The sequence below is a fragment of the Candoia aspera genome, chromosome 3, assembly GCF_035149785.1.
Source record: "Candoia aspera isolate rCanAsp1 chromosome 3, rCanAsp1.hap2, whole genome shotgun sequence".
Classification (NCBI taxonomy): Eukaryota; Metazoa; Chordata; class Lepidosauria; order Squamata; family Boidae; genus Candoia; species Candoia aspera.
The window spans coordinates 199,641,397-199,667,610 of record NC_086155.1 but is presented as its reverse complement, the minus strand read 5'-3'; the positions used below and the strand labels follow the sequence as shown (position 1 = coordinate 199,667,610).

General features: G+C 40.7%; 1 protein-coding gene across 1 annotated transcript in view; it reads left to right on the top strand.

Annotated features, from left to right (window-relative positions):
* Positions 1–26,214, top strand: part of CYRIB (CYFIP related Rac1 interactor B) — a 75,507-nt gene that overhangs the window by 37,641 nt on the left and 11,652 nt on the right. Inside the window, exons 2-7 of the mRNA XM_063299690.1 lie at positions 4,818–4,890; positions 11,730–11,763; positions 21,978–22,060; positions 23,599–23,720; positions 24,522–24,627; positions 25,249–25,385. Coding sequence (XP_063155760.1) covers positions 21,988–22,060; positions 23,599–23,720; positions 24,522–24,627; positions 25,249–25,385 — 438 coding nt within the window. The 5' untranslated portion in view covers positions 4,818–4,890; positions 11,730–11,763; positions 21,978–21,987. The remainder of the gene's footprint in view (positions 1–4,817; positions 4,891–11,729; positions 11,764–21,977; positions 22,061–23,598; positions 23,721–24,521; positions 24,628–25,248; positions 25,386–26,214) is intronic.

The window sequence follows — 26,214 nt, the reverse complement described above, 5'->3', positions numbered from 1 at the left end:
CTGCAAGAAGATCAAACCAGTCCATCCTCCAGGAAATAAAGCCAGACTGCTCACTTGAGGGAATGATATTAAAGGCAAAACTGAAATACTTTGGCCGCATCATGAGAAGACAGGACACCCTGGAGAAGATGCTGATGCAAGGGGGAGTGGAAGGCAAAAGGAAGAGGGGCCGACCAAGGGCAAGGTGGATGGATGACATTCTAGAGGTGACGGACTCATCCCTGGGAGAGCTGGGGGTGTTGACGACCGACAGGAAGCTCTGGCGTGGGCTGGTCCATGAAGTCACGAAGAGTCGGAAGCGACTAAACGAATAAACAACAACATCCATAGTAAAGTGTTACATTTACTAGGGTCTACCAAAAATGGCACCACTGACCCCAATTCCCTTTGTGATTAATAACAAGCCATTGTTATTTTCTATGATATCAATATCATCTATTATTAACTATTTCCAAAATCTATGGACCCCACCCCGGACTCTAAACAGTGTACAGGTCTAATGTGTTCAGTCTATAATTTCCATCTTCAGACTGATGTTAAATTGCTGGCCTTGTTTCTGAAACATCTGATCTCACTATTGAATGTTCTTGGTTTTTCCCATTCCCTGTTATTTGTAACATTCTGCCTGATGAAGATTTCTGCAGGACTTTTTAGTTGGTCTTAATAAAGGTATTGAGAGCAAGTTTGGTGTAGCGGCTAAGGCATCAGGCTAGAAACTGGGGGACTGGGAGTTCTAGTCCCACCTTAGGCACGAAGCCAGCTGGGTGACCTTGGGCCAGTCACTCTCTCAGCCCTAGGAAGCAGGCAATGGCAAACTGCTTCCAAAATCTTGCCAAGAAAAGACTAACTCGAAGGCACCAAAATAATACCAAAATCACCATCAGTCAATTGCAAAAGGCAGCTTCATGTGGAACAGCTTACATCCTGCAACAATACCTTTAATATTATTAAACAACATCTGCCTATCCCAGATACTTGGGAAGGACCCGATAGGTGGACAAAAATGCCAAATCCTGTCTAAACATCTGGCTGACTCTGCGATCAACCATAATAATGGTATTACACAATGTGGATGTTGGATTTTTTTCCCGATAGACAAATGCAGTGAAGGTTCTACCCAAAGTTCAGCTATTAAAAACTTCAGCAAACACAGATAATGTTTTCTCATAAGGATTAGGCTGTCAGTTGCAAGAATGTCACTGTCAACAGCTATTCAACAGATAAGGATTACTGTTTGCATCTTTGCATTCTGTATCCTGCTGACCTCAAAATTACCACCTTCCCTAAGACTCCTCTAAGTGTACATCAGTGCTGTATTCAGAGTAGACAATGCTGAAAACAAAACATGGCATGCTGAAAGTTCTGTCATACCAGCTCAGATTGCTTGTGGTTTAACAGACCAAAACTCAAGCTGGTTTTGTTTCCTAGAAGCAAAAACGTGAAACCATTTCACATCTTTTCCATCATGGGAAACAGTATAAGCTTCTTGCTTCATTCTTTTCACCCGGAAACACGAGTCTAAATAGGTCAACCTAGGTATTAGGTAGCTAAGTATCTCATGCTTAGTACTACAACAAAGAAAAATGGGAAGCAATTTGTTTCCTCTTCCTCCTATGCTGCCTTTCTTGAATTAAGTACACTGAGTATAAACGTCCTTTGCCCTGGAGGTATGCTAATTGAAGGGAATGCCAGGAGAGATTACTAGTAGGCTGGTTCTGTATGTTTGATCTGTCAAACAAGACACAAACAACCATTTCAAATTAATTACCTCCTCCAAGGCAAAAGGATATCTTGACAGAAGATAGGGATTACTTTAAAATTGACTCTCTGGGTCAGAGACTGGGGCTAAACAACAACATCCTTGGCTATGTGTGAAAGTAGGTAAGTCATGGCAGTTGGCTGAGGAAGGTTGGGGAGCCATGGGAGGATGGTAGGTGAATCCCAATGCAATTTAGATGGGTCTGGAGTGGAACAGGTCTGTCCCCCTTACCTTCCTCTGCTTCACTCAGGTAATGCAGAACACAGTATTCTGCACGGTTGGCTGAACCAGCAAACAGGGCCTCTCTCTTTCCTGGCGGTGCAGCAAGTCTGCTGCCCCAGGTTGAGGTTGGTGTGCTTGGGCTGTCAGAGAATCCCATGCTGGAATTTGGACCCTTTGCCTCATGACCCCCCCTCCTACCTGTGGCCTAATTTCCTCTCCTCTTCTTCTACCTAGGCCAATTTTGCAACCAGGAGGTCTCTATTGGAGGGATTTGTTAGCATGGATGATTGGCCCATGAACACAAATGATTGGCCCATGAACACATGAGTGGGCCATGAACACAAATGCTTGCTCGGAATTCAAAGGCTTCAGTTGCTGTGTAACTCCGCTGTGAAGTCAGATTGCCTGGTCTTGGAGCCCTGCTTTTCCTGGAGTATCTTTGCACTTAAAAGATTCATCATGGAAAGAACAACTCAAGGGCAGAAACTGCCTTGGCCATAAATGCCCACTCCCAGGAGTTGTGGGGACATATAATTAGGTGTTTGTCCTGCAGTGTCACTTGAGCAGTAGGTGGGTGGAATTCCACCATCTGGTGACACTCTAAAGCAGGGTTTCTCAACCTTGGCAACTTTAAGAGGTGTGGACTTCAACTCCCAGAATTTCCCAGCCAGCATGGCTAGCTGGGGAATTCTAGGAGTTGAAGTCCACTCCTCCAAAGGAACAGATTTTGGGGAAGATGGAGCTTAACCTGGTACCAGTCTAGGATCTTATCACATTTGCATTCTGATAGGAACAGCTAGTGATCTCTGAACTCTTTTACATATCCCTAGCACATGTGAGCTCTTTTCTCAGGATAATATCCTATGCAGCTGGCAAAATGGTCACAAGTTCCTGAAAGCTTATGTCATAATACAGTCTACAACAACAGACTTAACAGTGTCAGACTTAACTGGTGAAAACAGGTCTAATTGATCTTTCCACTTGACATGGTTGCTACTTTTCATCTGCATGGATTGCTAACAACTTTAGCTGAGTAATGCAGTTGCATGGCTATTATTTATACAGTATATCACCATCCCAGCCATTGCTGACTTGGATAATACCCATGTGTCCCAGTCATTCAAACATCGCTGGAATAGTGCGGGATAGGGTTACCAACAAATGGCAACCACTCGATTCTTGTTGTACAGGGTGGGGAATATCAGGCCCTCCAGAAATTTGTAAACTCAGACCAACTGACATTGGCCATGCTGGTGGGGGCTGGTAAGAGTTGCAGTTAAGTTGCAGTTAAGCAAAATCTGGAGGGCTACCTGTTCCCTGTTGAAATGACATTGAGAATTGAGTCTTACAAATCTAGAATTGGGAGATTTTGCAGTGAAATGCTGCATTACAAACATCTTTAAATGTCCTTTTAAAATACCAGTTAACTAGATTCGTAGATGATTAGTAAATGCAGCAATCATATTAACCTGCCGATGTGTTGAATGCATTTTCTCTGTCATGATTTGTTTCTGAGAGCTCTTGGGAGCAGCTGGCTTTTCACTTTTTCTGATGTGTGTTGGAATAGATTTAATATTTCCCAAACTGAACCAATGCCAGATGTGTGAACTTCCAGAATTCTTACTAATGGCCATGCTAGCTGGGAATTCTGGAAATTGGAGTCTATATATCTGGCAGTTGCCAAGTTTGAGAACCGCAGAACTAAGATGGTCATTACTGCAGGCAGAGAGTTGGGCTATTCTAGCATACGTCACTCTTAGGCAAGGTTGGCACTCTAGGGACTGGTAAATTACAAACCCCCAGGACCCCTTGCCATGATTCCTAGGAATGATGGGCATTGTATATCAGCAGCTTTCAGAGTGTGGTTCTGAAGCTTGGGTATTAGGCATTAGTGCTTTAAGTATTTTATTAAGTGGCTGCCTTAAATGTATGGTACTGGCAGTAGAGGCAACATGGCGGAAGAGACAGGTTTCCCATTTATATAGCAATTCCCTGGCATCCTCTATTATAAATTTAAGGTAAGCTGATACCATTTTTTCCCTTAAAGATCTAGTTTTCTTTACTTTAGCTAAAGAAAAGGAAGGCCTTTTTCCTTAACCCTTAGTTAATGTTTTTGTGCATTTATCATGGTAGATTGGCAAAGCCTGTTATAAAGGAAGAAGTAGAACTTGTGAAATTATGCAGCATACTGTGTGGATCAGTTGTCCTAAATCTGTGCTTTTAGGTGTGGTTGGGTTATGCAATTATTCTGAAAATATTTTTCATGAAAGATTGGAATTAGAGGCAGTTACAGTGACAATGAATGATATTGTTCATTGTTCAGATAAGTTCACTTTCCTTCCTGAGAAGCATTCAAGTTCAGTGAACTTGTGTGAATCAATTCTACCTTCCTTCTCTAATGAGGAAGTAGTCCTTCTCTCTGATAAAAAGAGGTAGCAGAAAAGGAGTGATTATGACAGTAGTCGAATACATAAACTCTTCAAGGGTGAAATATGGATCAGGGTCATATTATCTTTATGGTTTTGAAACTAAACAGAATAGACAAAATATTATCTAATGTAAATCTCTTGAGGGTTAATAATGTCTTGTCTGTTGCAGTACAGAAATTAAGAGGCTACTGTACTTCCCTGAATATGCTCAGTGCCCACCTAACTAACCAGTTGTGGCAATTTTACCATATAAGTCTGCATGTAGGTCTGCAATATTTTATTCAGAGTAACTGTTGACCTGAAGATTACTGATATCACTGCTAAATTTGTTCCTGGACTTACACATCAGACAAGTCTTTAGCTGAGTAGTTTTAGTTTTACCTTGTTTTGCTTTTTCATCTTTTCAGGCTTCATACAAAAACTGGTACATTTTCTGGCAAGAAGTAAGCGTCTACAGAAGTTTCAAGACATAGTTACCTGGTAAGTATTCCTGAGGTGTTCATATCAATAAAAAAATGTATCCATCCATGTGAAAGACTTCAAATATTGATTAAAGCTATGGATTAAACCTGCTTCAGACTTTCAGTCCATTAATAGGCAAGATCGTTGTTTCTTGAAGAGGAAGAAAACCAGGTTACATTGACTGTATAAAACTGTATTTGCCTTGTGTCAATTTTACCAATAAGCTTCCTCCACCTTACCTCCTCGCTTCACTCCATGTTGCAATCCTTTCTTGAGAAGAATGTATGATTAAATTAGGGTTGATTGCCCATATAATCAAGAAGGCCTTCCTTTTATTTTAATTATAGTTTAATTATTGGATGAATGGTTGCATTATGTTCTAGCTTAGGAATATTGGATAACTAGTGCTTCCTTGAGAACAATTCTGATATCTGAATGTCTGTTTATAATGCAAACCAAGTACAGTGCTGCCACTTAATGCATACCTGAGCATATTTCAGGAAGTGCACATCCCCAAAGTTGGGTAGAATATTACCTTTCACTCTGGGAGATGTACAGGATATAGTGGATTTTTTTTCCACAGGTAAAGCAGCTATGGCAATGCAAGATCCCACTGGCCACAGATGTCTCATGTCCTTTGAATGTCCATTTCCCCTTCTGTCTTGTTGTGATTTCTGATTGCAGTTGTTTGCCACCGCACAGAATTGGCCGCATTACATTTTTACATCTGGAGAATAAATCTAGGGCTTACATTGCCCCTGGAAGTTTGCCTTAAAGGGTAATTTTCAGCTCTGCTAGTTTGGTTTGCAGAAAGAGGAAGCAACTGCAAAGGGAAGAGAATGAGTAAACGTAAGATTTGCTCCAACAACTCTTATCTATGGTTTAGTGTTTTATGTGAAGCAGGCCCCAAGTAGGCTTGTTTGGCTGTGGTGGGTCAAGACTGTCTCTTGTCAGGGAAGCAAAGAAGCATTTGTAGAATGGGAGAGCTCTCCCAGCCATCAAAGTGGCACTAGCATAGACAGCTGCGGATATGCATGCCAGTTCTTGCCTTATAAATAAGCCCATATAGTGGGGTTCTTCCTTTTGGACCAAACCTACCTTTGGGATGCTTCATGTGAAACTCCGGGGATTGGAGCTGTGGGAACAAGACTTACATTTACTCAACTCTCTATTCTCACAATTCTTTCTTCTTTTTGGAAACTACTTTCTATCAAGTGATCACTGTTGAAAACGACCATTTAAAAGCTAGTTGCCCATGGAGTAAAAGTCACTGTTTTGGTTTCTTTAATGGACTTGACTTGACTTGACTTGACTTGACTTTATTTTTTAATGGATTTTATTTATTTACTGGTCTTACAGGCAGCTTAAATGGCTAGCGTCTGAGTAGGAGACATACCTGACATCTGTAAATCAGATTAAAAACTTAATTGTATAAATAAAGATCAAAACCTCTCAGCATTCTGGGTAACGTGTTTGCTTTGGTTATTGTCTGATTTGTGCTATCTTTTGTTTGTTTTTGTCGTTATTTCATTTTGTGCTTTTTTTAATCTGAACTGCTGCTCTCGCTCAGAATCAGGTGATGTAAAAATTCAGTAAGTAAGTAAATAAAATGGACGCGTGTCAACAGGAACACAGGTAGTTCTCGACTTATGGCCATTTGTTCAGTGACTGTTCAAAGTTATGACGGCACTGAATGAATGGTGGTTACGACCAGTCCTCGGAGTTCCGGCCATCCCAGCACCCCTGCGGTCATGTGATTGCAGTCTGGGTGCTTGGCAACCCATTCGCACTTACAGCTGGTTGCCAGGCACCCCGCAATCACATGATTGCCATTTGCAACCTTCCATGCTGGCTTCCCCAGAAAGTCAAAGGGGAAGCCGGTAGGGAAGTTGCAAGTCGCCGAGGTAAGTCTCCCCACCAGCGCACCCTCCCCCAACTGCCCTGTGCTTGCACCGGCCACTTGAGCACCTCTGCATCCCCTCCCCAACCTGCACGCTGCTTCTTGCATACTCCCGCACCCTCCCCGACCTGCGCAGCACTCATCTCGCACCTTCCCTGAACCACATGGTGCCTCTCAGGCACCCCCTCATGCACACTCCTCGCACCGTGCCTCTCGCGCACCCTCCCTGACCCTCCCCCACATCCCCACCCATCCCCTTGCTCCCTCCCCCACCTGGCAGCAGCCACTTACCTGCCTGCCGGCCTGGGACTTACATCTTCCTGCTGGCTTCCCCACTGACTTTGGTTGTGGGAAGCCGGCGGGAAGTTGCCTTACCTAATGACAGTGGGATTCAGTTAGCGACGGCAACCGCGACTGCAAGGATTGCTGTTGCTAAGTGATGTCGCACTTTATGACCACATCTCTTTGTGACGAAAATTCCGGTCCCTATTACCATCGTAAGTCGAGGACTACCTGTAAACATCAAGAACGTCATTTAATTTACCAAAAAACTAAAATCCAATACTAGAGGGAGCAACATTGCAATAACCCATCTCCAATTCTTAGAGGTGACACACTTTTCTAAATCTTTTGCAAATTGTTTCCCCCCCCCCCGAAGCAGAATTAATGGAGGCAGAATTTGCAGTGGACTTCCCATAGCCATGGCCACTGGGACATCTGTATTAGTAGAAAGCCTGCAATTCCTCCCTCCAGTCTGGCCATAGAAGAAAGTGTTTCATCCTTTCCCTCAGCCTACTGACATGTCTGCATGTGGTTCCTTGTTTGCTTACTGGGTACCAGAAGACTTTGGTGATTGAGCCATATAGGAACCACAGTAAATAATACTTACCCTACTTATTTTTAAGCATCATTTATATCATATGTGAGCAATCAAAGCCACATGCAGCCCACAACTTCTTTTTTCCACAGAAGATACTTGTAACCAAAGTTGTTGAAAAATAATGGTATAGTTTCCTGCTGTTCTGAGGAGAGAACCACTCAAAAACTGTGATGTCAGTCCTGGAATTGGCTTAATGTAGTTTAAGAAATAAAGAGAACCTTCAAAACTCCTCTGACAAACTGCCATAAAATCTTTTTTTCCACCCACTTGACATCATCAAACCACCCACTGTGCCCTCCAGCCACACAAAAGATGTTAAATATGGCTCTTTGTCATCAAAAGCTTGCCCAGCCCTGCACTGCAGAATTATATGGATGCTGCTGCCAATGTCTGCCCTGCTTCCATAGGCAAGGAACAGATCCACCACCAATTTCTGGATCAAAAGTCAGCAGAGAGAAACAACCCTATAAATAGATTGCTGTCCTTGCATTTGGGAGCTGCTCTCTATAGGTTTTCTGTGTATAGAATATTTAATGTTCTTATACAGTGAATCTTCTTATATGAAAACCTTTCTATTACAGTTTTGAAGAAATCAATTTGGAACATTAAACCTGGGTAGCAGAATATGAATGGATTTTGTGTCTGATGCAAAGAAAAAATATTAAGAAAAATTAGTACCAGAAGGCCTGGGGGAAAAATATTTTTCTGATTTTTTTTCTTGGACTTTCACATCTTTGGGTATAAGGCACATGCTGAATCAAAGGCTGGACTAATTAATGCTTTTATGGGCTAGTAAGCTTTATGACTTATTTTCCATGTTGGAGAAAGCTCACTTTTCCAGAAAGCATGGGTTTCCAAAATATATTTTTTGATTCTCTGTAGGGGTATTATTATTATTATTATTTATAATTTTCACAGGCACAATGAAGGGATTCTATTATAAGGGTTTAACAATGATGTAGCAGAATGTAATTTAGTATTTAATGGAGCTGTTCTGATGAAATAAAAATGTGGATATTTGGGTATATTTGATGTGTGCACTAATCAAATAGGTTAGTGGTTTGTGAATTCATAAAGGGTTTCTAATTGGGCTCCCAGCTCTACAGAGTATGGAAATACGATGGTGTGTGCAGTTTTGTTTATTATGTGTTCATTTATCTGTGGCAGAGCATATGTTGCCTATAAATGACTTTTAAGTTAAAACTGAGCAAGCTAAAATGAGCCATCCTAGATACCTAAGTGTGCAGTTAACAAATTTTAGTTAATTGGGACTATAAGTCACACTGAGGCAGGTTGAAGGCTCAGCAACATTGATGTCCTCCACTGGTTCTCACGAGGGCAAGGGACTGTCAGATGGCTCTTCCACCCCTCATTCCCCAGCTGCAAGTAGCAGTGGAGATTTTAGCTGAATTCTTGCTTAATGCATTGTAGTTCCTTGTGTTTTCTTTTATGTTTGAGTTCTTAAGTGCTTTGAAGTGAACTGAGATGCATAGTAGGGAAGAAACCTCTGCAGTATCTCTTGCGCTTTTCATTTGGGGATAGAAGAGGTTAAACAGTCTGAGGCCAGTTGGAAAGCTTCTGTGCCAGGATTTAGCACAGAAGGCTAGTAGCTTGCCCATTAATTCATATTAATATATATATATATATATATTCCCCCCACACAAAAACAATCCTGTGGAGTAGCTAGCCTAATGTCACTCTGAGCTTTCAGGGCTGAGGGTGGACTTGAACCTGCATGTTCTTAGGCCTACACCACCATTCATATTGCTTGCACAAATAAGATGCAAGGGGCAGTAATCCTCTGTATTTAGCCCCAACACCAAATGTGCACCCCCCCCCATCCCCACTGTGTTGTTCTCCATAACTTCTGAAGTGTAGAGGGAGACAAGGAAGAGTCCTTTCATTGTGTCAGAAGAATGTCATCAAGAAATCTCAGGGCTGAAAATCCTGGACTGGGAAAATGAAGGCCATATTCCTTCTTCAAGTTGGTGGTGGAGTTATAACTATATCTGGATGACATAAGGCAGCTGCTTGGTATCGTCAGATCCAGGCAGCATTTCCAACTTTTAAGCAAAATGCACGTGCAAAAGGTGTCGTGGCTGAGCTTTCATTAACACCATGGTCAATGATATCAAAGCCACTTAGAAATCATCCAGGATGGTCTATCCATCAAGATAACCATGGTTTTTCCAGTGTCGGTTTCAGACCTGAAATTGCGTTAGGTATAGAACCAGATAAGCTCAGCTTGATTGTACATTTGCCAAGGAAGACTACTGAACAATAGATATTTCATCCTGATATCTTCAAATAAAGTTTCTTAAGGCAGGTAGGACAGCATCTCTTTCAGGGCAGCTGGAATAGGAATCTCTTATTGGGCCACCTCCTCAATCTCTTTCTTGTTAGATACGTGAACCAAGACGTAAGGATCAGAACAAAGGTAATCTACCAATCTTTTCCAAACGCCTTATCTAATATAGGTCCTAAACTTAAATAGTAAATTGGAACTAAAATTTGATGTGTGTGTGTTTTAATCTAGAATAGAAACTTAAATCCTTTAAAATCATCTAAGGATTTTTAATGCTTCAGTTAATATATAACAGTATTTCCTATTGGATTAAAGAAACATCCAGTGCTTTTTCGAGCACTCCTTAAACCTTTGACATACTTAATTTTTGCCTCAGCATTCTTTCTAGTGTTGATATAGTGCAACTACTGAGGGTGAATTTGAATAGATTCAAATTCTATTTTGTCATGAAATGAATAGGTAGTCCTCGACTTATGACTGCTTGTTTAACGACAGTCTAAAGTTACGACTGCTTTGGAATAGGTGCTTTACAGCCTGTAAAGCACTTCCAAGTGTCACAAAAGTTGCACTGCCCCCTCCTGTGGTCACATGGCAACCGGCTTGCATTTACAACTGGTTGCAGCGTCCTGTGGTCACATGATCGCAATTTGCGATGTTTTTTATCTTTTTTTTTTACATTGGGGAAGCTGGATTCACTTAACAACCTGTGATTCACTTAATGACCACTGTAAAATGGTCATGGAATCGGGTCCAGTCACATGGTGACTCAACTTAATGACTGCAATGACTTATGGAAATTCCAGTACTAGTTGTGGTTGTAAGTTGAGAACTACCTGTATGAAGGCCCAACAAGCAGATTTCAGCCTAAGTTCTCTTGCAGGATAGATAGTGAGATCATAAACCATGTGGCAGTCTACTTCTGAAGTGCAGAGCTTACTGTGTGATGTTCCAGTTGCTTGTACAGATGGTTTGTCTGTAACCCACTATTGGTATTCATCAATTCTCCCAGACATACACTACCTCTGTGGTTCTTCATACAGTATATATTAGACCATATGCAATGGGATGTTATAGATGGTTGCCTTCCATGTGCTTAGAACTCCCATATAATAGTAAACTTGGTATGTTATGGGCTGATTTACACATCTCAGTCATATTTTTCCACCTTCCTCCCATTCAAAATCTCCATGATGCAGCATACCAAACTTGAACTGTATGAAAAATATTAGGTGCACAAAATGCCAAAAATACCCCTATCATTTTGCAGACAGTGAGATTGGAGAAGGAGGGGAAATGACTTAGCCTTTATTTGCATCCTTATTTCATATGCTGGTTTCACATCCTGGTACGCGGCCAAACGTTGATCGTGTCGGCATTAAGACATTCTGCTTAAGCTTGGCAATTGCAGGATTAGATTTTCTCACAATGCATTTCAAATAAGAATGTTGCTGGCTGATAGACGCTATAACATACTCATCCCCCCACAACCAAATCAGTATTCTTTTGAGGAAAAAAAAATCTGCAAAAATCTTCTCCCGTTCTTAATATTTTAACTGTATCTACGATTATTTAGAATTTTGATAGCTGTATAGAGAATGTGCTAATATCTGATACCTAGAATTTGCTGTTGGCTTCTGCTAGACTCATGTGTATTCGTTAAAGGGGCTTGGGTGTGGCTAAAAATATATTCTGTTTGGGGGAAAAAACAAATGAAGTGTTAGCTGAAAACTGACTGGGCATGGTTTCATTTCCTCTTCTTTTTGTATTTTCAGATTGGGAACAAAAACAGAGCAGCACTGGCTAAAGGTGAGAATGTTGTTTTATTATAGATGCCTGTTGCACCCAGCCACCCATGCTCAAGCACATTTGTTCTTTGTTTCATTTTTCCAATGATCATTATTACCTAAGCACTAAATTTGGTCTGGGGTGGTATCTGGAAGCTGATCGTAGAGCATTTAATAATAAACCACCCAGAGTCCCCTTTTTGGGAGAGATGGGCGGTGATAGAAATTTGAAATATAAATGAAAAAAATAAATAGCAGACTGCTCTTCCTTCCAAGTGAAACCTAATGCAACCCTATTGCATAAGAACATGTCTTCCATGTTTAACATGCCATTTTCTCTTTAGACGGCTTCCACTCCAGCTTGTAACACCCAGTAATGAACTCTCCATAACACTAAATATTTAGTTATTTATTGTAATGTATTTTTAAGAAACAAAAAATGGTGATCATAACCAAAAAAAAATGTGATTTCTCACAAATGTTAGGAATTGCTGTAGATCCTATTACCTGAAAGTGACACAGCTTAAGTTTGCATTGTATCGTACAGTTGACAAGCAGAAGCTAAATGCAGGGTCACTGATGAGGGAATAATACAGAGTATGCTATAGGTGTACCTAGTCGGTTCTGGATTCTGTTAGAGAATATTGGAAGTCACAAAAAATGGACTGTGATTATAGTGTATTTTTAAACCTCTCTAAATAAAACCGTTGCCTGTGATCTCTAAAGTTCCTGCTTTGTGTTTCACCTGGATTGCTTTTGTTGCTATAAATACTGGAAAAACAGTCATGTTTTATTTACCCTGAAGAGACCTGACACTGAAATGATTGCTTTTGATATCTTTTAGATAGACCTATTAACGAATATTATTTTATCCATAGTCTTTAGCTCCTATTATAGGGTTCTTTCTGCCCTAGTCTAAAGCAGCATATTTAAAAATTGCCACTAGATGTCAGCAGTAGAAAAGACAATAAGAAAGGATGTGGTGCAAGTTACAAAAATGACTCAAAAGATGCGTTTTACCTTACATTTGACCCCCGTGTTTGTTCGACTGTTCCTGCTGCATTCCTTTCAACCATGTATATGTCTGCAACTTACTACCTAAAGAGTATTTCTTGCATTACCTTTATTTACTTTGATTTTAGGAAGAGAGAATAGTGTCTATTTTTCCATTTGGAACCCTTTTGAAATATTGGGGGGGGGAATAGGAGTTTGTGTTCTAAATATATTAGTGTATGAAATTATATTACAGTATTGATAGTTACACTTCCCCGTAGCAAAGAACTAAGAGCACTGACCCTGAAAGTCTGTGGAAACAGTATAGATGGTCTCTGCCAATCAGGAAACAAAGGAATTTGGCAAGTCCATCTTCCAGAGCAGGCAGTGGGCTGGCCCTGACTGGCTTTGGAATTCATATTCCTGCCGAGTTATGCTACAAGGCATAACTGACTACTGACTAACTTCTTCAAGGGACTTTTGAAGAAGGAACTATTGTATGTTGCAGGGCGGCAGCCAGGTTTTTGTTTGCAGTTCACTAAGAGGAGCCGGAAATGCTTTCCTTTGTTTGTGGTTGGTTATTAGTTTCAAAAGCGAGGGAAAAGGAAATGCACCAGCCTTTGCACCGTCTCTTCAACACTCTGCAAGCATTAAGTGTTGCTTTTAAACATTTAAAGGAATTTTGAAAGCATGAAGGTTCTTTGGGGGCTTGAGCTGTTCATCTCTGCTTGTTTCTTCCAGATCACTCAATTACATTTTACAGGGCTGGATTTTACCCTCTAAGAAACCCGATGCAGCTGGCAGATCTTTTCTGCTGTTAGATAGTTTGGATGATCGTTGCCAGAGACTGTTGCTCTGATGGCAGGTAGTCCCAGTAGGCTGATGGAAGCATGGGAGTTTTGCCTGCTTTTCTCAGATAGACTTCAGGAGACAATGGCTGGCTGGGAATTCTGGGTTGAGGAATGCTGGCTAAAAGTAAGCAAACTTGGTTGGAAATGGAGCAGGTTTCATTCTCCTGCATTGTCCTTATCCTGTGATCAGTTGCTTCACCTCCACTGCCTTGTTCTACCCATGAGTAGGGCAAAGAAGTCATAAAGTTTGGCCTTGAGACAGTGTCCCATGGTGTGCAGAACTAAGAGTTTTTATAGCTTAATCTAGGACTAGATACCACCCTTTCATCATTTTGCTGAGATTTCATTTGCTGCTCTTTCAACAGTAAAGTATGTTCTTCTTGTGCAGTTCCTGACCAAGACAGGTAAAGATAAAAATGCTCAACTTGCTAAAGAGAAAATGTTGCTGAATCCTATTTTCTCATCTTCCCTCCCTAGCAAAAAACTAGCAACTATTTCCTCTTATTTCAATATTTAGATTGAATTTCTTGTCCAGCATTCCTGCACTGTCCTGTTTGCTATGGAGTCCCCTCAAGGCTTGGGATTTTGTGATTAAGATATGCATATTTTTAGTTATCGACCAGGTGATGGTGAAAGGTCCCCCATGCAAGCACTGAGTCATGACTGACCCTTTGGGGGGACGCCGCTTTCACGATGTTTACATTTCCTGACATAATCAGACGTTATGTTTCCAGATGTAATCTGGATTGCAAGCTGCGAAATGGAATTATTTTGTCCCGTTTTCTTCCTTTCTCTTCTTTGTATATTTATATTATGTTACCTACCTACCTGCCTATAATATAAATATACAAAGAAGAGAAAGGAAGAAAACTGGACAAAATAATTCCATTTCGCAGCTTGCAATCCAGATTATTTGCAGCAACGCAGTAACTCAAATGATCTGAACACTTGGTTAACATTAAGCTGATCTGAAGTATCAATGCTCCTGCTTACCCATGACTTCCAAAAAAATTATATTTATGTATGTATGTTTGTATGTATGTATGTATGTTTGTATGTATGTATGTATGTTTGTATGTTTGTATGTATGTTTGTATGTATGCATGCATGCATGTATGTATGTATGTATGTATGTATTTGCCATTTCCAAAACTGAGTTATCCCAGTGTCTAGTAGAACTGTTGCTAGGAATAGAACCAAGTCCTTCAGAGGACATAAAAGTTTTTGGATTGTGCCCATAACATTTTTTTTTGGCTTGATCACTTGCATTCTTTTAAGAAACTGAAATCAAAATATATGCCAGTATTAGAGCTGAAAATCAGGAAGTTAACCTCCCTTTCATATTTAGATTTAATTTAGATAAAGAAAATAGAAGGTTGTCCTTCACATAAAAAATGTCTTAGTGTCTTATTGATCTGCTTGAAACACCTTAATGCTACTGACAAATGAATGTGTCTTAGTAAGTGTATCAGTCTTGAAGTAATATTGTCTAGTATTCCTCCACTGTTATTTTTCATTCTCATGCAGTCTCTGGAGGGTTCAGACTTCTTTTCAATTAATTATGGAATCCATGTAGGCTCCATGTTACCATGGAGCTTAGAAATGTGGTGTTAAAGAAGCTTGTGAACAATAAGAAGTCATTAAATTAAAGGACATATACCACTCAGCATAGTGCAGTCAAGAATTTTATACAGTCAGGACCAGAAATATTGGAATGAGGATAACTGTTTTTGCATTTGGCCTCTGTACACCACCACACTGAAGTTGAAAGGAAACACACCCAGATGGGAGCAAAATCAGGACATTCAGCTGTAATTCAAGGAGTTTGACAAAAGTGGGGTACTACCCATTCAGGAAGTACAGCCAGTGGCATACACACCCCCCCATCGTTGGTGGCTCATAAGTAATGGAATGAATGGCTGACAAGCAGCTGCATGGCCAGGTGTGGCCTGTTTCCTGGGTACCCCATGACCAGTCAAGCAGATAAAAGGCTGGAGGTGGTTCTGAGTGTTATATTTGCATTTGCTAGCTGTTCACTGGAACTCTCAATATGAGGTCCAAAGAGGTGTCCATGCAAGTGAAGGAGGCCATCATTAGGCTGAGAGAACAAAATAAACCCATCAGAGAGATAGCAAAAACATTGGGAGTGGCCAATACAACAGTTTGGAACATCCTGAAAAAGAAGGAATTAACTGGCAATCTTAGCAACAACAAAAGGCCTGGAAGACCACAGAAGACAACTAAGGTGGATGACTGCAGAATTCTGCTCATGGTGAAGGGGAACCCTTTCATAACATCTAGCCAGGTCAAGAATGCTCTTGAGGAGGTAGGCATGTCATTGTCAACATCTCCAGTCAAGAGACGGCTTTATGAATGTAAATACAGAGGCTTCACAACAAGGTGCAAACCACTGGTAACGCTCAAGAACAGAAAGTCCAGATTAGACTTTGCCAGCAAACACCTAAAAAAGCCTGCCCAGTTCTGGAATAAGATTCTTTGGACTGATGAAACCAAGATTAACTTGCACCAGAATGATGGGAAGAGAAAAGTATGGGGAAGGAAAGGAACAGCTCATGACTCAAAGCATACCACATCATCTGTCACACATGGTGGAGGCAGTGTTATGGCATGGGCATGTATGGCTGCCATCAATAAACACCTGGGTCATTGGTGTTTATTGATGAGCTGACTGCTGATAAAAGCAGCAGGATGAATTTTGAAGTGCATAGGGCTATACTTTCTGCTCAGATTCAGCCAAATGCTACCAAACTCATAGGACGCCGCTTCATATTGCAGATGAATAATGACCCAAAACATACAGCAAAAGCTACCCAAGAGTTTCTCAAGGCAAAGAAGTGGAATGTTCTTCAATGGCCAAGTCAGTTACCTGATCTCAACCCAATAAAGCATGCTTTTCACTTAACTGAAGACAAGACTGAAGGCAGAAAGACCCACAAACAAGCCGCAGCTGAAGGCAGCTGCAGTAAAGGCCTGGCAAAGCATCTCGAGGGAGGAAACTCAGCATTCAGTCATGTCCATGGGTTCCAGACTTCAGGCAGCCATTGACTGCAAAGGATTTTCATACAGGTATTAAAGGTGATCCTTAGGTTTGTAATGATGTTGGTTTGTTCTGTTACTTATGAGCCACCAACAAGGGGTGTGTGTGTATGCCACTGGCTGTACTTCCTAAATGGTTAGTGCCCCACTTTCGTCAAACCCCTTGAATGACAGCTGAAAGTCCTGACTTCACTCCCATCTTGGTGTGTTTCCCTTCAATTTCAATGTGGTGGTATACAGAGGCCAAATGCCAAAACAGTTATCCTTGTTCCAATATTTCTGGTCCTGACTGTATGTTCAGTAGATTCCCTGCATGTGGTTCAACTAATCTTCATAATCAGGGACAATCCTGCACTGATCCAGTTCCTAAATTTAGAATAATATTGTATTTCCCTTTTGTTTTGTTAAAAAATACAGCTTGCAGCATTTGGAAATAAACAAGGGAAAAAGTAATCATAGAAATATCCTCAAAGCTTTCTGTTATCCAATCAAAAGTAATGCAATCAGTCACCTCCTTATAGTTTTGGTAGAGCACATTCATGGATTAAGTTGAAAGCAACTTAAAAGCTGCATGAAATAAAATGGGTTTTATTGTGTGCCAAAATATGTGAAGAGACTTTCATTTTGAAGGGTGTGGGAGATCCACATGGAGTAGCTTGCGATTTGCACAGATAGTGAGTGAAGATCACTTGAGCTGTACTGCCAGGTTGGGTGCTATTGATGTATCAAAGCACATATCTAGTTTGTTGTGTGCATTGCTTACCCATTATTAGGAATTATGGGAACTGACTCATGGTCACTGTGGTTTTCTGTGATTTAAACATTTTGCTGTCTTCTTCATTCATTAATACTAAATCCTTTCACATTACACTTCAGCTTAATTATCATAGTGAGAGAGGGAGAGATCTAAGCAGCCCTAGTGTAACATATTAGTCAGTTTTTTTATCTGTTTAATCTATGTGTCTTGAACTTCATTTGAGAAGAAAGAGAGAGGTCTATATGCTTGTACCTGGCTTATAGAAAAGTTGCCATATTACCTTCAATACTGGTTCTCCAAGTGAAAAAGTAGAATAGCTTTGCAGTTCATCATTTTGAGCCTGCAAATAATTCTTTATCTTGGGATTTTCTTCCATAAGTATTGAAATTGGTGGAGAGGGTTATCACTCACTAAGCCATGTGTTCTGTTCATCAGTTGGGAACAAAGTAGTTATTAATGTACTCTTATCCCTAAGGGAGTTATGTCTGACTCTACAGAATTGGTATTATATCCTGTAATTCCATTGCTGCTGCTTCTGAATTAAACCCGAACTAAAATGTGTCAGATGCATCCAGCATGAAGGCCATGCGTGCAAGTCTTGTTTTGAAAATGTGCCCCAGCTTTCTGCCTGTCTGATTTTGACATCGCCCCCTGCATCAGACAATCCCATAAGGCTGTAACGGGCCGAGTCATTGTAATCAAATGCAGCGTTCCGTATGTCTAGTTTGGCAAAAGTAGGTCAAGTTTGAAACAGTATTTCCCACTGATTCCTGAAGTCAGTTCTATAAGGCCCAGAAACACAGTTTCCTGATATCTTGGTATCTTGTATTGGTTGAGCTAGACCAATAGTACGAATCATGTGGTTGTTGGCATTTCAGTCTGTAATACCTACACCAGACAGCATCTGATAATGAAAATTTGTGCCTAAGAATAGACAAAAACAAAAGCATTAAAATAGAGGTATACACTCTCATTTATAACAGGAAAATTATTATATTTTTTAACGAAACAGAATAATTTAAAAATTAAACTACATAAAGAAGATTAATTACTTTGGGAGTACAGGTAGTTCTTGTATAATGTCCATTCATTCAGTGACCATTTGAAGTTATGACAGTGCTGAACAAAGGGACTTATGACCAGTCCTCAAAGTTCTGGCCATTGTATTGCTCTCACGGTCACGTGAACAAAATTTAGTCCCACTTGGGCCCATCCGCATTTATGACCGCCTTTTGGCTGCCTGCCTCCTTGCTGCCACCAGCTGCCCCCACCACCCAGCCTTGCCCGCGCCCACCATAACGCATGCCACTACTGTACTGGCCAGGGCCACCTTCTGCACCGGTGCAGCCAGGGCTTCTCTCATGCCCCGACCAGGGCCTCTGTTTAAGCACCAGCCAGAGTCTCTGTCTGTGCCCCACCAGGGCCATTGTTTGCAAAAGAAGCTTGGCACGTGAAAGAAGGCCCTGGCTGTGCTGGCGTGAAAGAAGGACCCTTCTGGACAGCCAGGCGGCCTGCTGTGTAGCTCCATCTCTTAGCATGGAGGAAGGCAATGAACGGTTCCAGCTGGCAAAGTGGATGAGTGCTGGATTGGCAGCTTCTAAGTTAAGGGCGAGAATGGTCAGGGGGTGGATTTTGGGACAGGACTTGTTCACTCGCTTGCTGGAGAATTGTAGTGCTCCTTCTCATCCAGTCAGCCCCCAGGTGTAAGATGAGTTTCATGTGGGAATGGGGAGGGTCGTCTTCTGCCAGCTGGGATGTGCGACAGTGGCAATCCTGTTCCAGTTCTCACCCGGAGCAAATAGGTGGCTGGCCTATTTGTTGGACTTGTTTCTGGCTGCTGCCACTTGGCAGGGAGGCTCTGGGAATGTCTCCAGGGCTCTGGAAGACTGCAGGTTGTTACTTCCAGTTCGAGCCAGTCATTTTTTCTTGCAGTGTGAAAAGAGAAGCTCCCCCCTTGCTGTTGGTAAGGAGGGGGAAAGTATGTAAGGCCAAGCCAAGCTGTGGTGAATCTCATAGTGACAATCCATGGCTTCCCTTTCTGTCTGGATTTTTTACTGAAGGCCATGCCCATGAGATCCCAATCCTATGATATTTAGTACCAAATTCAGCATGCAATGCTTTTTTAAGAGGATGGGGGACAACCATCTAAATTCTACAGGTGTAGGGTACCAGTAATTTGGAGCACTCCGTGTGAGGATCCCCAAGAACCATAAGTTTATTTCATTAAACTGTGAAAACATTTTAAAATCTCTGGATATATAGACCAAAAATCCCAACTCTGGAAGGGCAGCAACATATGTAAATCTGTTTCAGTGGATTTCATTGCTCATGGGGTTTAGCTTGAAATTGTATACTTACTGGACAATGTCAGATGGTGTAATATCCAGAGTGAATGTATATTTATCTGTGGTTACGTTACGGTCCAGTGGAATACTTTTTGTACTTGAAGCATTCAACCTGTGTCTTTCCTTTTAAGTTCTGTTAGCTTGAAACCTCCCAGAGTTGTTTTTATGTTAGTAATACAGCCTAAAAAGAAGTACAGGGGAGGGCTGGAGTGGGGATGAAGCAAGAATCATCTGGTATGCCCTCCTAACGTTATCTAGCTCTTAGAGCAACTTGCTGCAATACGGATGCAATACTATAAAACAGTCAGAAGTGGTTGGTCTTCCTTTCAAGGCCAGCTGGAATGGTAAAAGCTGAAAGACAGAAGGAAGTGAAAATTGCTGATTTCTCAGCTGAGCTGTTGAAGGCATCCTGCTTCCATTGCTACACCTGCTGCAGCCTGAGAGGATGGCTGCTAAATGATAGTAGGAGGTCCCATCCAGTGAAGGTAGTTTCTCTGTAGGGCTGATGGGTGGCTGTACTTTCCTTTCTCAGCATTTACATATGACCAGAGTTACTAATATAGAGAACTATATTAGCATAGAAGCATGCTAGAAGCGATAGTGTCTTGCTCTACTGGGAATTCTCCCCCTTTCCCACTTAAATCAGTATCACATTATAGTTATTGTGGTTGCATCATAAGCTGTGAGAACTGGTGGGTAGTTGGTTCAGGGAAAAGGAGTCCTACAATGAATCCAAGTTTTAATTTTATATCCTTGTTCCATGATGCTGAAAGAGTTTAATTTCTGATAGCAGCTGGCTTATTAAAGACCCAAGTCTGCCTTGACCTAAGGGTTTATGTAAAAAAAAGCTTTAGAAACTCTTCCTTCCGCTTTTTTAACCTCAATGCATGCCGTCTGCCCGAGTGTATGGGGAAGGGGGAAGCAAGTTTTCTTCATTCATGCACCAATAATTGCTTTTTCGACAGATGATTTCCTGCACCATCCAAGTTCCACACTGCTGATTTTCCCAGAATATCATTTGTCTCAACATGGTACCTTAAAGCCTAGACTTGACATCTTGTTAAATTGTCAACACTTAAGATTCTTAGATCTAAAAGGAAGCCGTTCTGGGGTGTCATCCATCTTAATCCATAGCTTTCCCTGTACAACTTGCTGTGAGAAATGCATACTGTACCTTGTGTGGGTGAAGCAAGGTAGTTTTAGTAGTGAAATGTACAACTAGCTGCAGAGTAGAGACCACAAAAGGCTGCATTGTGTTTAACACACCTCAGTAGTTGTAAATACTTTCTGGGTAGCAGAACATTGTTGAAGGCTAAGCCAGTTAGTGTGAATGAGATGTTGCCATTCAGCTCTTAACTCGGTGCTAAAGTGACTCCAGAGGTTTTACTCTGGAGATTTTATGTTTGTTGCTTTGTACTGTGTTACACTTCCTTCTCTGCATAAAAGAAACAAATCTTTTCCTCCTCGAGATGTATGCTGGCTATAAATATATAAATAATTAAGCAGCAATAAACTTGATACCCCTTCCGTGGATAGTTCAAGAAAGTATGTTGTGGGAGGATGAAGCTGTACGTCTCTGGAAAAAGAAGCCAGATAGGAGAAAGGCTGAGTATAGAAGAAAAATACTCTGTAGTTATGCTGGACACCGGACACGACGACACGGACTGGTGGATGAGCAGCTTTTCTGCTTTTTGGATGTTCTGGATTACAGTTCCCATCAGCTGCTATGGAAGACGTACTCTAAAACAACTGGAGCGCATCAAGTTGCGTGCCCCTCTTTTGAAGCGTGGAAGAGTGATCAGAACTTGCTGTTGATCATAGGTAAAACCAGGACAGGAAAGAGGACCTGGTTGCAGACCTGCCAGATCTGTGAACTGTGGGCGGGCGAAGTGAAACTATATTTGATCACTGACAAGGGGACTGGATTCAATGGTCCAAATAGCCCCTTCCAAATCTAGAAGTCTGAAAAGAGCAGTATAAGTGTGCTTGGAGAGCTGTGTGGTATGTGGCTTTAGTGGATACCAAATGGGGTTCCTCTGTCTTCCATTTGTTACGGGGGAAACAATTGTCGTCTGTAGGATGCTGGGAATTTGGAGGTGATATGTCCACTCTGCTGATCGTTGACAGGACGTGAAAGCTCCAAGGGTATGTGGATATCCATGCCTACATTTTCCCCTGCCTCTTAACTTTTCAGCACTTTCCTAAGGAGAATGTCTTCTTTTTGTCTCAACAGGCATCTTAACATGGGGAACCTTCTTAAAGTTTTGACATGCACAGACCTTGAACAGGGACCAAACTTTTTTCTTGATTTTGAAAGTGAGAACTGTTTTGACTTATGTATCATATACTCTGTTTATTAGTTTTATGCATAGCTGAAGGAGAACCTGAAGCTGCCTTTTATTGTCTAATTTATATGGGCGTTGCTTCCACAAGGGTGGAAACTCTGAGCAGGTGTTGGGAGTAATCACTGAGACAGCAGTACCCATTTAGGAAAAACAGAGTCCATTATGTTCATTAATTATAGGTTATAATTTAAAAGATTACCGTTCTGAAGTTAGCTACTACTATTTCCATAATATGTCTTTTATGCTTTAGGAGCTTCTTAGAGTTAACTGCAAAAGCATCTACCCATGAACAGATGGTTTTTGAACCTGAGTCCCAGTTTGGACTCTTCTATCTTGCCTTGATAAACTTAAATATGTTCAGGTGTTTTGCCAGTGCCCACAACTCCAGCTGAGCATACCTTGTGAGCTAACAAGTCTCCAACCATCGTGTCCTATTTTGTAAGAACCGGGAAACAACCTCAAAAGAAAAGAGGGCCTTAAACCTTGTTCTGAAAGTTATTCCTTTTGAAATGCATAATCACAGTTTTGCAGTTTGAATGAAATGAAAAGCCAAGATTAAGAGGCTTCCTTGTTAAATGAAGTTTGCTGCAAAGCATTTGGATGGGCCAGCGAAACATCTGTGTGTAACTCCCCTGGTTAAATCCATAATGAACATTTCCATTTAGAAGGTCTCCTTATTAAGGCTGGGCAGCCCTTTGGATTCAAAGGGGAAAGTTTCTTTGGAGCACAGGATGATACAATCATGTCACGAGTTGGTAACTCCTTAAACTAGGTTCATCATTATCAGATTGCACCGCAACTGCAGAGGGCAGCTGTGTGATCCTGGGAAAAGATGCAGCTACTTTAATGAGGTGCTTCATGGTTGTCCCCATTTGCCGTAGAATACTTTTTCCTTTTCACGTCCAAAGCAGTACATAGCCCAGCTCCTTCTAGTTTTCAGAAAGCACTGCTAGAATGGAGAAATGTGTTAAATGTTCCTGAATTTGAATGACAATTTTTTAGAATTAGAGTCAGTTCTGTGGCTTTGTAACAATTGTAGAATCTCCTTTTATTAACCTGTTAAAACCACTCAAAGTTTCAGCTAAAATTCCGCAAGTTGCTGATCTTGAAACTATAATATACCATAATTTCCTTAGAACAGTGATACATTTTTATTTTTGGTGCTGGTGACATAGCACAAGAACATACTGCTGGAAAATGTGGTTGACCTGCCCTAATCTGCAAGATTCTTGCTATATTACAAGAAAGTAAACAGATGAAAACAGGTATAATAAACCTAAAAACAAAGCCACCACCACTGTATCAGTTAAGAGAGATTTACTGGTTGCTAAGTAGAAATAGATAAAGTTAAGTCATGTAGACATTATCTAGATTACAAATATGCTTTAATGGAAAAGTATTCTTTATAACGATTGATAGATAGAATTAGGAGTAAAGTATGGACAGAATTTTTGGATTTGAAAAAGGGATAACTGCATATGCGGCCTGATATTCTCTCCTGTTGTGTAGATGCTCAGCCTACCGAATCAGAAAAAGAAATCTATAATCAGGTAAATGTAGTGTTAAAGGATGCAGAAGGAATCCTGGAAGATTTACAGTCATACAGAGGAGCTGGTCATGAAATACGAGAGGTAAAGCTTTATTGAATGTGGTATCTCATATTCGGTTCAGCAATCCTGTTATACAGCTTGGTGTGCATGAACTTCATTTAGATCACTGAAGGCTTCTTGATGTCTTAAGTGATAAAATGTTAGATAATGTTGTTTGTTTAATAGCTTTAACATAACGTATACAGGTGTGCTCAGTGTTTCAAGAGTCTTGATCAGTGTTTTTCAAACTTGGCAGCTTTAAGTTGTGTGGGCTTCAGCTCCCAGAATTCCCTAGCCAGCTCCCAGAATCCCTCCCCCACTTTTTGAACCATCAGTACATGGTTGTTGAGGATAGTTCTATTGAGATTGCTGTACAGGTAGTCCTCACTTAATGATTGCAATTGGACTGGCAACTCCATCGCTAAGCAACACAATCGTAACGTGAAAAATCACACGACCGTGTCCAGTTTAATGATGGCAGTTCATCAGTTCTGGCTGTGGTTGTTGAGCAAATCACCTGTGGTTGTTAAGTGCAACATCATGTGACCACGACTTGCGACTTCCTGCTAGCTTTCTCATCAACTTTGCTAGTCAGAAGCCAGCTGTGAAGGTTGCCGATGACAATCATGTGACTGCAGGACACTGCGACCGTTGCTGTTGACATCATAGCATGATTTGTGCATAGTGAAAATTTCTAGATACCTCTCTTTCTCCCCAAAATGTATACAGGGGACCCTGAAAGATGCCTCTATTTTGTCATCAGATAATACAAAGAAGGGGGCGGTAAAGGGGAATTCCGTATTTATGAAATGCATATCTTTAGTTATGGTTCATTTTTTTCAGGCAATTCAGCACCCCACCGACGAGAGGCTGCAAGAGAAGGCATGGGGTGCAGTTGTCCCCCTAGTGGGCAAACTAAAGAAATTCTATGAATTTTCCCAGAGGTTAGGTAAGAGCATTAGCTAATTGATGCCTGTAATGCTTCGTAGTTTTTATTATTTTATTTTATTTTATTTTATTTTATTTTATTTTATTTTATTTTATTTTATTTTATTTTATTTTATTTTATTTTATTTTATTTTATTTTATTTTATTTTATTTTATTTTATTTTATTTTATTTTATTTTATTTTATTTTATTTTATTTTATTTTAGCAAATTTATATATTGCTGCTGTGCACCAACGTAGATTAGCAGCTCTAGGCCCTCAATGCAAGTTTGGCATGACAGATGATTGGAGATGACTTATAACAATAATATTCCACCTATACGTAATTTTTGCAACTTGCTGTTGGTCTGAGTTGTAAATTTTCAGTGTTGTCTGCAATTAGGCAATAGCCTGTTTCTTTTTTTTTTCTTTTTTTTCTTCTTTTTCCTTTCCTTTCCTTTTCTTTTTCTTTTTTTTTTGAGGAGGGTTAAACATGACTGTTTAGATAACAAACCAACACCTAGGATTTTGTCATGCCTGAACTGCACCCTATTTTTGTAACCATTAATTGTACCAGGATATACAACATGTTCCCTGTGTTTGACACATTCTTGTCTTTCTTTTCTCCACCCCCCCAAAATAGAAGCTGCTTTACGAGGTCTCCTTGGGGCCCTGACAAGCACTCCATATTCTCCCACACAGCACCTGGAGCGAGAGCAGGCTCTTGCTAAACAGTTTGCAGAAATCCTTCATTTCACGCTTCGGTTTGATGAGCTGAAGGTAAATACCCAGTAATTCTTGAATTCCCTTGTACAGTTGGCTGATCACCAAGTTACAGTATTGGCTGTGATGTCTGGTCTCCCTTCAGATTTTATTTAAAACATATAGGGAGGTACTTAAATGTCTTTCTGCCTCTTTCTGCCTTTTGCAGAAATACCAGATCTCTAGCAGATTCTTTAAGCACATTCATATTACTAGTTAGTTAGAGAAGTCAGGTTCTTAATCTACATTAAGAATATAAAAAAATCCAAATTAAGGGTATAAACAAGAGCCCTTCTGAATCAAATCAAAGCCATTCCGGTTCTGCATCCTATCTCTCACCTCAATACAACCTATGGAAAGTCTTCAGAAGAAGAGGAAGAAAGCTGGTAATCCTGATTGTTACATCCTGGACCCACCTTTTATCTGTGCTTATTTATCTTTTGGAACATCTCTAGTAGTCCAATTGACTAAGCTTTATATATGATCAGGTCCTAAACCGTTATCATCAAATCAATGCTACTGAAGTGGCTTGGGCTTGAAATGCCATATTGTCTCATTTCTCCACCTTTGACAACTTGGAAACTCAGCCCTCTTTCGAATGAGCTAAGGCAGAGGTTGGCAACCCTTTGGGGCATTTCACATAATATTTGATTGTAAGTCACCAAGAGTTAGAGTGTTCATGTTGGGCAGCCGTATAAATACCTAAAAGTAGAGTAGAGTAGAACCAACATCTCACAAGACCACCAATCTTAAACATGATTTCAGGACTCCTCTGCCTCAAGAGTTGGCACATTCTCCCCCCAAATTTCATGTATTCTCACATGAGGATCCTGAAATCTCACAAGAT